Source organism: Physeter macrocephalus, chromosome 21 (assembly GCF_002837175.3).
Source record: "Physeter macrocephalus isolate SW-GA chromosome 21, ASM283717v5, whole genome shotgun sequence".
NCBI classification, from domain to species: domain Eukaryota; kingdom Metazoa; phylum Chordata; class Mammalia; order Artiodactyla; family Physeteridae; genus Physeter; species Physeter macrocephalus.
In genome coordinates, this window is record NC_041234.1 from 5,498,889 (window position 1) to 5,511,524 (window position 12,636).

The 12,636-nt window shown below is 33.6% G+C and overlaps 1 protein-coding gene across 10 annotated transcripts in view; it reads left to right on the forward strand.

Annotated features, from left to right (window-relative positions):
• CNKSR2 (connector enhancer of kinase suppressor of Ras 2) overlaps positions 1 to 12,636 on the forward strand; it is a 258,842-nt gene that overhangs the window by 128,064 nt on the left and 118,142 nt on the right. For 8 of the 10 annotated variants that reach the window (XM_007126579.4, XM_055081924.1, XM_028482781.2 and 5 more), the window contains one exon: positions 11,236 to 11,382. The exons of the other annotated variants lie outside the window; for them this stretch is intronic. In XM_007126579.4, the coding sequence (XP_007126641.1) occupies positions 11,236 to 11,382 (147 nt within the window). The remainder of the gene's footprint in view (positions 1 to 11,235; positions 11,383 to 12,636) is intronic. 10 annotated transcript variants of the gene reach the window in all.

The following is a 12,636-nucleotide window of genomic DNA, read 5'->3' on the forward strand; positions in this document are numbered from 1 at the left end:
CATTCTTCACCTCTTTCAGGTTTTTTTTAAAGTTCTTGCCTATTTTCTTCTGTTCTCCTTTCTCCAAAGAGAAAGTATTTATCTTATAATTCCTTATAACCAAAATATTGAAAACTGAGACCTCAAATGGCAGTATTTGCGGTGCACCTCCTTTCTTATTCCTGTAAACACAAGATGTTGCTGGAATACAGAGATTAAATATGTTAGCATGGTGTTTAACATATTGCTTAATAAATGGTTATGATAATACCCTAAAATAACTCCGTTAGGATTCTAAGAAATTGGTATTCTAAAACAGAGCACGTGAATTGTTCTCTTTTGGAAGGGAAAAATATCATGAAGAGACACTACCAAAAATTGATAGAAATAATGCATCAGAGTTTTCAGTTACTCATAGTAATATTTTATTTCAGGTTCTACCTTATATAGTATGTCATTTATGAGATGGTGGTAGATTTTTTTTCTTTTATTTTACCTTGAATATCGTGGATTTGATGAGATGTGTGGAAACTGGTTTTGAATTGCCACATATTGATATAAGTTATGTATTTTATTTTCCTTAGAGAAATCAATTCATTACTTTATTATCCAATATAGTATTTTATGATTTTTCTGTTATCAAACTAAAATTATCTTAAGTCTTAAAATAAAGGAGTTAAGTTGTATGATACCTTAATATTGGTAACTTCCTGTGAACCAATTTATTTTTTCTGCAGATCTCTGCATCCTGATTTCTTTCTTATTTATGCAGTTCTTACTAGCTTCACCAGGAAAAGACTAATTGGTTTTAAACACGATTAACGCTAATTTATTTTTATTATTAGAAACATCTTTCAGTGTCAACATACAGTTAATATGGTTTAGTTATTTTACATGGAATTTTAGAAGGTTTCCATATTAAGTGATTATTTTGTATGTTTCAAATGTATCTGTTGGCTGATGTTCTTACCTACTCTGGCTTATTAAGTGTGCAACTCATTTGCAAATCAGTGTCAATAACTATATCCCTTTTGCTACATCTATAAGAAAGGCAAAAGTTGGCCAGTTACAATTCCCTGATTTACTTTATGTCTGTAGTAGGGGTGGGCAATTAGTAGATAACAGTTAGCTGCCTAATGAAGATAAAAAATTATTGCATGAAAGGGAAACACATTAGAACATCATAAAATAGGAAATTCAAGAGATAATTATAAAAGTCTCACATTCTTTTCAGGTTATTTAACCCTAGGATTTAAATATAGGTTTCATCCACTAAATTAATATTCTGATCAGCTTGGTGGCTGAAATTTTAGGTAATGTAACCACTGATCACTTTCACATTCCCTCTCATTTTATTACTCTAATACTGGGCAATAAGGGGAATTTAAAATTGAGACAAATGGCAGAGAGAGTTCACTGTGGCCCCATTTAGAGCTGATGCTGAGTTACCTTTTTTGTCTGAGTCGTTGCATTTCTGATAAAATGATTTCTAAAGATAACTTCTACAGTGAAAGTATTTATAACCATTATGGAAGTTCTTAAACTAAAACTTTTTATTAATAAAGATGTAGAATGCTGTTTATTTAGCTATATAAATGCATATATATACATTCTTTGGTTTTGTTTTGATAAATATAGTCATCTATTGCAATATTTGCTAGTATTTTCAAATACACATATCTGTTAAATGTCTACCAGTAAATGACATTATAAAAATTATTCATAGAAAAGCTGTAGATTTTTAAACATGTTACTTTTTGAATACTAGGGCTTTGGTTCTTTTTAATTATGTTTTTCGTTTGGACTCCTAAATTAAATTTAAGCTGAATTTTTTCATAAGTATAGACTTTTTGTTATTCTTTCTCAGAATTCTTATAAATAGGATCTATAGATTTTTAGATAACAATGCTTTGTTTCATCCCTTAGCTTTGGTGACTAAGACTCTTTATTTTAAAATACACATATTTCCAATGTCTTTGCAAGGAGAACAGAAAGGAAACATAGGAAGGAATGGCTGAAATGTAATAATTTCCATATATATGCAAATACAAAATGGTGTTAAAATTTAACCTATGCAAATATCTTTATAAAAATTTTAGTGAAAAACCTGTATTATTGTGGTTCTTTTAAAATAGCTTACTGATTTTGGGGGGAATGAGGTTCTGTGATATGACCAACGATTCATCCCCACAGTCTTTCACTGTGATGTGATTGTCTTCCTTCTCCACCTCTCCCTAGCAGAGTCTCTCAGACTCACTCAATTTTATGGTTTGGAGAAGTTAAAGAATACCATGAATGATAATGAAATAAAAATAAAACGGGCTTCATTTTAGTTTTCTATAGCATATACGAATGTGAACCATGAAGCCCCCAAAATAAACTTTTGGCCTTCAGAGGCCAAAATATTACCAAATAGTGTATTGAGCTGGAAGAAGGGGGAGAGAGCAGTAGGTTCAAGATGCTAAACTATACCCATAGTTTTTAAATCAGCTTGCCACAGAAGCAGAGATACCAGCGATACAAAGGCTGCAGTTAGTTAGGTAACAGAAGATAATGCAAGTAATAGGATACGGAAATGTATCACCTTTGGTGAAAACATTGTGGGTGATTTGTAGAACTTAATGGAAAAAATTATGATTATTATTTTCTTCCTCCCATGATCTTCCTCATGAGCCAATTAAGAAATTCTGATTTAACCCTCAGAACTTCTTGGTTACAGAGAAAGACTCCAGGAAGGTGGTGTACAATAGGTGAGAAACAAAGTACTAGCTTCTTGGAGTCTCCAAGTTGGCTTTCTCTCTTGGACTCCCTGTCCATCTTCAGAAGTGAGAAACTGTGTTCTCTATGATTTCTCTTTAAATATAACACACACATACACACACACACACACACACACACACACATTATATATGTGACTGTGAAATGCACATGAAAATATTAACTACCAAAACATATGTGTAAATTCAAATTGTGAGCAGCTCAACACGGTCCAACTTTTACAGTAAATAGCCACGTAAAAAAATGCTTTGATGTATGCAGTCTTATTTCACTGGATAAGTGCCTTTTAAAGTTAAGGAGACTGAGGTGAAGAGTTGCTCAGTGAATAAAGACATAAAATTGTGGAGTTTTTCCTCTAATGAAAATAAAACTTTTTAATTCCCATATTCCTTCTTTTCGAATGTTTGTTCCTTTGATGTTCTCCCAAGATTATCTCTTCTAATCATGTTTGTAAAAATATCAGTACTAAGGTTTTATTTAAAATAGATAACACCTTGGGTCATTTCTGAATACTCTGAATTACCTATTTAAATTACTCCATGTTGGAATTTAAGGTCACTTTTTTTTTTACATTTAGTTACTTAACCAAATGCGTACCTTTCAGCTTATATTTCTTTATATTTGAACCGTAGGTAATTCTGTGTTTCTATTCAGTAAATGAATGATTGTGGAAGAGCAAAATTAGGATATCTCCAAATATACTATAGTTTAATATTGTAAGACTTTATCATTAGTATTATGCGAAAAAAATAAATTTAGGTGAAGGTGAAGTTTGTAGATTGGTATTCAAATTTAGTAGTTCTAGGATCTTGAAAGATACTGTGTATCAAAATTCATTACTTCGGAAATGTTTTTAAATGTTTTAGTAATGCAGGGGAACAGAGCACTATAATAAATATCTCAGCACCAAAAAATTTGGCAAAAACAGTGTCATTAGTCTCATGGTGATGGGTTGTATATTGAATTAAGTCTCTTCAGTGCTTTTAAAAAGAGCAGAAGAACGTTTGGGTATAGTGTGACATATCATCAGACATATAGGCACACTTCACGTCTCTGAAATTTCCTTTATGAAGAGGTATTATTTATACATTACAAACTGTTAGTAAGAGCCAGTGTATACACAGGAGCGTGTGTAATTGTTAATGAATGAATCTGTTACTTTGTCTTCTGAAGGATAATAACTTTGAAAACCTTTTAAGAATGTCCTATCTTCCTGCTTGTATGTGTAGAGATGTTTTCTTATAACTCCAAATACAGTTGTGACAAAGGTAAAGAAGGTCTAACTTGATAGGCTTACATTCTTACCTTTATGTTTATTTTTTAACTTTGCCTACTTGGGACCATAGAGTAGAGATTCTTTTCATATGTTGGTCAAATAATTCACCAGCTATTGTTTCGAAATCAGATAGGCTAGAGACAGTCCTAAAGGGGTCAGAGACAACTTCTTCCCTCTGTGTACAAAGAGGAAAGGAAGAGTGTCACCTCTTCAGCACCAACCCCAAAGTCTTTTGTGCATCTAATCTGGGCAACCCATTATCCAAGGGCCTGCCCACTTATGTTGTGTTAACCCAAGAACCCCTGGTATCCTCTTCAGCCTGATCAAAGCAATTACAAGCCCCATCTACAAGAAAGCAGAGCCTCTGGCTTTTAAGTCTTGGGATACCTTAAAAACTTTCTTGGACAATTTTAATCCTGTTTGTCTTGGGCAATTTTAATCCTGTTTGTGTTGTATATAAAATGCATTTCAGTGTCCAAGTTGGGGATTACATTTAACTAGTAAGACTTGCCATTGTTTAGGGACACTGACTTTTGCTACCTGGACAATCAGGAAGGTAATATTAGTAGTTCAGCATATGTGAAAATCAGATTATCTTTAATAATAAGGCATATTTTGTGTAAGATGTATAAGTGGGTTTTTAAAGGTTCATTCCAATCCATGAACTTAATGTGAATGAAATATTCTATTAAAATGTTGAGAAAGAGAAACTTGGACTATGTACAACCACTACAAAATATTTTTCTAGAAGAAAACTTTCCTAACAGTGTTTATGTAATAATAAAGCAGAATCTTTCTATGACAAATAGCAACTATATCCACGGTTATATTCCTTGTCATAAATCACTGTGACTTTAGGTCTGAAGTATCCAGGATATAAATACTGGTTTTTTTTTCAAATGTTCATTTATAAGAAAGTTTATTTGGTAATTTGAGGGAAACAATGTCTATTATAGCTTTAGTATCAAGTATATTACATTTACAGAAAAATTTAAAACTACATCTTGGTTTTACATACAAAACTAAACTCCCTTTGGAGTTTTAAGGCACTTTATTGTCTCTGAAACATTTACATTTTCATGTCACCATATCGTTTCACTAGTTGAGTTATCAACAAATACTGATTAAGTCTCTGCCATTTGTAAGGTATTGATTGCAGGTATATCCAGTCAAACAAGACTCAGTTTTTATCCTAAAAAAAAGAACCCTCAAAAAGTTTTGTGAGGGTAGATGAAGGGGGGGTGAGGAAAAATATATAACTTTAATAAGAGGCAGTGCATGAAAAAAATGCCACTGGAGAGATACAAGCAGTGTACCATGAGATCACATGAGGAAAATAAGGTTCTAGCTGTAAGAGGCTTTATGATGGTGCTGCATTTAATAAGTGCCATTATGGATACATAAGATTTTGTAGGTGGGAGAAAAATTGCAAGTAGAAGGAAGAACGCTTTTGCAAGGATATAGCTGAGGAGAAAAGCACAGTGTTCCAGGGGAACATGATGCTAACTTCACCAACTCTTCCACCCATACTGAACTACCGAAAGTTGTCAGACTGGTTTTACCTTGTCTCACGGCTTCCTTCACTCACTCAATCTCCACATCACCTTCACGTGTCCAATTCCTAAGAAATTCAGCTTAGACTAATAGGAAACCTTCCCTGAACCCTCAAGGATGGGTTAGATGCCCCTTTGGGAGGCTCCCATTTCACCCTGTATCCATTCTATTGACGTACTTCTCTTAATTTATTGTAAATGTTCATTGACCTGCTCATCTCTCGCCTGTTCATTATGCTTTTTAATGAGTCACAGGTTGCACTGCAAGTACCATTGTATCCATAATACATAGAAGGCACGCAATAAATACTTAGTGATTCTGTAAGTTATAATATCTAATCTTAAAAACATATTAAAATATTCTAGACATGAGCAAGTCACTGCCTTCAAGACAGTCATTGTCTAGTATAGCTGTTCTTAAAATGTGGTTCCCAGACCGGTAGCATCAGCATCATTTGGGAACTTGTGAAAAAAAATGTAAATTCTAGGGCCCCACCTCAGACCTACTGGATCAAAAACTCTGGGGTTTCCAGGAGATTCTAACACATTCTGAAGTTTAAGAACCACATTAAAGAAAAATAATATGAGACAGCTATGGCCATATTGGCAAAGGACCTATTTGAGGAACTGATTCTTTAGTTAGGCCTTTGGAGAGCTTTTCAAAGGTTTTGAGGGGAAGAACACTTCTATACTGTAGCAGTATTTTGGAGCTGCAAAAGATCAGAGTAGAAAGAGCCGTTGGGACTCTGTTTTAAGTCTAACAGTCAGGTATCCAAGCCAGAAGTGAGGCAGTGAGAGGAAGTATTAATTGCTAGAATCTATTCTTTAGGATACATGTGGATTAAAAAGAGGGGGAACTGTCAAAGGTGACTCCATACTCAAAACTTGAGAGGATGATAGGGGACTTTTTGTTATTGCTGTTGAATGAGAACAGGGAGCTAAGTTTGGTTTTTAAAGTGTTGCATTCATGTGAACTACCACTACTACTATGTTTGTAATCTTGGCCAAGAAAACTTAATCTCTTTTTGCTTCAGTTTCTTCACATGTAAAATGGGTTTAATAGTTTACTTCCTAGGGCTGTCCTAAGAATGAAAATATAAGTAAAAGGAATGTAATTTAGATAGGAAGAATCTAGCGTAGTGAATTACTGGTGCTTGATTATTCAGTAGCTATTAGTATGGATGAACTGAACTGTTGGAAATGTGTCACGAGTTCTTGATAGGGAGCAGGGATGGTTAGAAAGATTTGGGATTCATGCAGCAAGTTGTTAGTGGAAGCTCTGGGAAGAGAAGAAATTATTGTAAGAAGACAGCATGAAATATTAGGGGTAGAACACTTAGCCTAGAGGAAATACCTGCATTTATTGGTTGTAAGGAGGAAGAAAAGATGGAGGACAAGTAATCAGAGATGTACCAGGACCACATCCTTTTACTAAAGCTCATCTGTTGTCATCTATTTGCACTTTTCTACCCATTCTGTGTATTAGAGTTGTAATGTATTGTGATTTTGGAAGTCTAATCTAATCCTTTGGCCTGTGCAAGAATATTTAAATGTCTCTTTTGGTGTTGAGTTCACTTTTTCACAAGTCAGCCTATTCCCTTCTGGATGTCTTTGATTATTAAAATGTTTTTCTTCATATGTATCCCAAACCCATTATCTCTTAAAGTTTTGTACCTTATTTAATTCCTTCCTATGTTAGGATCCCATTAGGCTCCCTTCTTCCTTCTTTCAAAGCTCCCTGTATCTCCTTGTACAGAAAGACTTCCATTGCACCCAATGTAAAGAATACTTTACAGTCATTTTTCATATTACTGTTGTATCTTCCCATGGCTTTTAATTCAGGTCTCTCACACTTAATACTTTAAAATCATAGCCAGAAACTCAAATGAGGAAATGGAAAACTAATCTTGAAAAATGATTAACATGCATTGATATATTTTAACCTATTTTGACGTGTATGTACCGTTACATTTAGCTCCGAACACGGGGCTCCCAAATTTCTTGAAGTTGTAACCCGTGTACTTGCCTCATTTCATCATACCATCTACTCATGTCCCCCTATAATCTGTCAACCATAAATATCTCAATAACAGTTAAAGAGAAATAAATTTATTTCAATAATTCATTACACTTAATTATATGTTCGAAGATATGTGAAGGTATCACATAACCAGAGCTGAGAATTATTTTTCCTGGATCTCTAAGACCATGCCGTATTTGCCCTTGAACAGAACGTGGTACAACCCAATAAATGGGGACAGTTGTTAAGAATAATATGCAGTAGAAAAGATAGAAAGTAATGAAGAAATGATCCAAGTCAGGGAGCTTGAGAAAGGACTAAGGAAAAAAGGATTATTCGCATGAGAGGCATGTTGTCTGGTTGCTGTTTATATGTATACAAGTACTGGGATGGGACTGATATAGCTAAAACCTACCTGTTATTAAGGAAAATGTTAGACATAGGCTCGGATTACTCAGCCAGGTTCATTCCTATTCAATAATTTCCACATGAACCTGAGTTAACACTTAAGTGAGGTATCTACTGAAATCGTTCATTGAATTAAAAAAAACAACAGATAATGTAGTTCTTGACTTATTGTGCACAGTTGAATAATAATTTTGTTTTTCGTTTGATAATTATATAAAAGTATAATGCACAGAGCAGATGTCATTTCCCCCTTACCACCTTTTACTGTTTTAAATAGTGTTATCTTTCTGGTTCTGTTCTTTTTTGTGGGAATTTTCCATCCATAACAAACAGTCCTAACTAGATACTTCATAAAATTCATGATTTTCTAACTGGAATATTACTATTCATACACTAGGTCCATTTATTTTATTGATTTTATTGTTTATAAAAAATAACATGTTTATTGCCAAAAGTTCAGGAAGTAAAAGAATAAAGAGGAAAATATATATTGTAGTCTGTACTCCCCTTTAATGTTACCATTGTTAATGGTGTTGTATAGCTTTCTGTGTTTTCTATATTTATATAAACTTTTTTACAAAAGTAGAAATGAAGTACATTAGCTATTTTTAAACTTTTTTCTGCACAATTTTTATACCCCATGCTAATGGGCATTTATATAATGTACAGTTTTTCATTGGTTTAAACAGTACTGCAACACACATGTTGCACATTTATCTCTGTGCTCTTATCCAATCATTTTCTTTTGGCAGTGAAAGTAGAATTTGGGAGTCAAAGGTAAATACTTCATATGGGTCACTTTTTTAAAGATATTGCTAATCTTACGTTAGTGAGTGTGGGAAGGCTGATTAAAAAGTAGTAAAGTTATATAATTTTCTGCCATTAATTAACATTCAGCTATAAAATTTAAGAGTAACCAAATTATTACTTTCTCATCAAAAAACAATTTCACTTTCTCATGGAGAAACAATTCTGGTTTTTGGAATTGTGTATTCAAAAAGAGCATAGAGGGCTTCCCTGGTGGCGCAGCGGTTGCGCGTCCGCCTGCCGATGCAGGGGTACCGGGTTCGCGTCCCGGTCTGGGAGGATCCCACATGCCGCGGAGCGGCTGGGCCCGTGAGCCATGGCCGCTGAGCCTGCGCGTCCGGAGCCTGTGCTCCCCAACGGGAGAGGCCACAGCAGAGGGAGGCCCGCATACCACAAAAAAAAAAAAAAAAAAAAAAAAAAAAAAAAAAAAAAAAAAAGAGCATAGAGAAACTGTGAAAAAGCAGGATGAATCAAATTACACTGCATGTTACACTGGAAAACACCATCTAGCCCTAAAATTTTCAACTAGTCACAATGATTATGTCATACAAGAAAATGGAAAGAAATTGGTGGGTAGAAATCAATGTATAATTCGTTGTCAAGAGTAGATAGGCTAAAAGAAGGGTACAGTCATCATACTGACTGCTTTAGTATAGTTAGCAATTATTTGAATAAATAAAGTAAATGATAAAAAGTGGTTATACTCTTTGTATAAACAGTATGTTTTCTCCCTCCAAACCTGGAACTCAGAAATCTGCTCGCATATTTTTTTGGCGAGCAAAATGAATACTTGGATGTGAACTAACTTTGCTTTGACTCTTGGCTCATAGAAATGGCTGTAGGGACACTACTTAGCTATCAGAAGAATCAGAATCAAAGTAATGTACCTTTGGGGACATAATAATCTCCACTTACATAGAATGGGAGACATTTGACCAATTCCATTACTGTAGCTGATCCACATTAATGTGATTTTTCAAAAAACTGGCAGCCTCTTCTTCGTGGTAGGCAAGTATCGTAATGATCATTTTGATTCATATCTGAGACCCCTGAGGTTTTAAGTATTATAATGTCTTGCTTCTTTTTTGTCCTAACTCTTTCTCTTCACCATCACTCAATTCAGCTATAGTAGAGGTTATAGTTTAAATGAATGGTCACTCATATAAACTAAAGTCTCCCATTATCCTACAGTGGCTGTGGTCCAGAGTACCTCTTCATCATAGTCTCTGGGATCTGTGCTTCTTTTGATGGACGTGCTCATTCTTTACAGTTTGAGCATTATTTTCCAGGCAAAAACATGAATAATAGGCAAAGGCACCCATTCACTTTCATTTAGGTACCTAGGAAGAAACTAGATCACTGTTCAGACCATTTGCTAAGTCCTGCTTGCAATCCAGGATAAATTTTGACCCAATGTATTTATATAAAACACCCTGGAAAATTCTAATCCATTAGTGCTGGAATAAAAGGTTATTCTCTCTTTTAAATGTGAAGTGTATTTTTTAAACCTTGGAATAATAGATATTTTTTATGTGTTTCTTTAAAGCATACTTCTAGGATTTCAGATAACTGCATAACCAGCATGTCTTAAAAGCAAAGTAACAAAAATTATTCTGTGTTCAAAAATTTAAAAGGATGATAAGTAATTTAACATGGATAACAGTAGAGCCAGGTTTCAGGACATTTATCAAGTACTTCTGTTTAATTATACAATATGTTTTGAGGTGATATTCAAATAGAATGGCTTCATTAAATTTAGCACATTATATTTTAAGTTTATAGGGTCTTTTGGAACACATTTCCAATAGCTGCTGCATTAGAGTAGCATTACCTTGTCGTTTCTTAATCTATCTTTATATCGTGGTTAAAGGTTTATTTTATTGATGCTGTCTTCCCCGCTCAGAATGTTTCCTTGGTGTGTCACTACCAGCTACTGGTAGTATAATGTCAGTCTAACTTAGGGACACTTATCTCTAAAAGATGGTGATGAGAAAGCATGTGGTGTAGTTCTTAAGCTCAGGACATTGCCAAATCCTTGTTTCAGGCATGCAGATTTTTAAATTGTACTTGTGAACAAAGCTTGGATCTAGACCTTGTGCAGCATTAATGATGACATAATTTCTTTAAATTCTAAATTACTCCATTGGTAGGATACCATTTTAGTCTCTGCTTTGACTGGTAAATGTCCATTATGTTATCTCATAATGATATGGACTCTAAATGCAATAACATGGTTAATCAACTCAAAAATAAAATTTCTTTCTTGAGTTTATATCTCCTGAAAATTGATAGGATGGTACACCAATTATGTGATTTTCTTTTTTTTTTTCTTACTAATCTTATTAAAGGGGGAGAACATTAAATCTTTGAATACTGTACCTCAATTTTATTGTAATGATTTTGCTGGTTACCAGGTGGGGTGGCAGTTGAAAAATTTGGTGAATGCACTACGAGAGGACCCGAGTGGTGTTATCTTAACTTTGAAAAAGCGACCTCAGAGCATGCTTACCTCAGCACCAGCTTTACTGAAAAATATGAGATGGAAGCCCCTTGCTCTGCAGGTAATGAAGCTTAATCATAAGTCATACACCATCATTTTAGCCATAGATTATCTCAGTAATGCTTCTTTATTGTGCCTCATCTCAGCAGCATATGGATTAATCTTGTATGCTTTTGAAAATTTGTTTATGAAATGATCTCTTCACAGCTTATCCTAATAGGCTTAATTGTGATGAAATCTCAAAGTTACTATAATTAAAACCCAAATGATAAAGAACTCTGCCTTAATTTGTAAACATTTAAAGCATAATTCCAAAAAAACCACAAGTTCTTTGAAGCCAAAATGTGGATAGAAATGAAAGTGAGAGGTTTCACTTTGTGATACAATCTTCTATTTAAAAGTTTTACCCGCATATAATTCTTGAGGAAACTAGATGATAGTTTATAGAATTTTTTAAAAACAGGTCATGAGATAAAAATAGTTGTTTATAAACAGTAGGTAAAGGAACTTTTAGATAGTAATTAAAATGTATCTATTACATTCTTCCTGACTGATCATTTTTCTCTTTTCTACCATGTACAGAGGCAAAAATAGGGAAATTGATGCGTTAGAATTTCTGCATTTTTCTTCAATGTGAAACGTCACTCCAAAATATTACTCTGGATGTCAGTAAATTACGTTCATTAAGAACCAGAGGTATCTAGGAAGTTATAAAAATATTATTCTGATTGATAAAGACAAGGAAGTAATACATTTTCTTCCATTTCAGTCAGGCTATAATCTTTAAACATATCATAGAAGAAATTCTTGTTCTTCACAAGACCTGCACTTTTAAAATAGAAGACCATCACCTTCCATAGAAGGTTAATTTTTAAAAATTAAAATTGCCCATTGAAATAGAACATTGCCTGTTGTTCCGATTAAAAAGAAAAGCAATAAATGAAAATGCCATTGTTATCACTGCTGTGTAAATTGTTGTTCTATATTAGTACCTACACCATTCTTAGATTTTTTTCCCTAAAATCCTAAATTCTTCATTACATATGAATGGCCTTATAGATTATAATGATTTCTCATTGTTTAAAACTTTCCTACTTCTCGGCCTCAAAGTTGCATTATACTTAAATAACATAAAAACATATAAAATATACTAACATTAAGGTCTTTAAATTTTTAATGTGAATCTTTCTATTTTTCAAATATACGTAAAACTATATTTTAAAGCTATATTAATATGTCCAAATGCATTTGACTTGCAGTATATGTTTATTATCAGAGATTTTTGGTGATCATTAAAGTTGAGAGATCAGTGTTT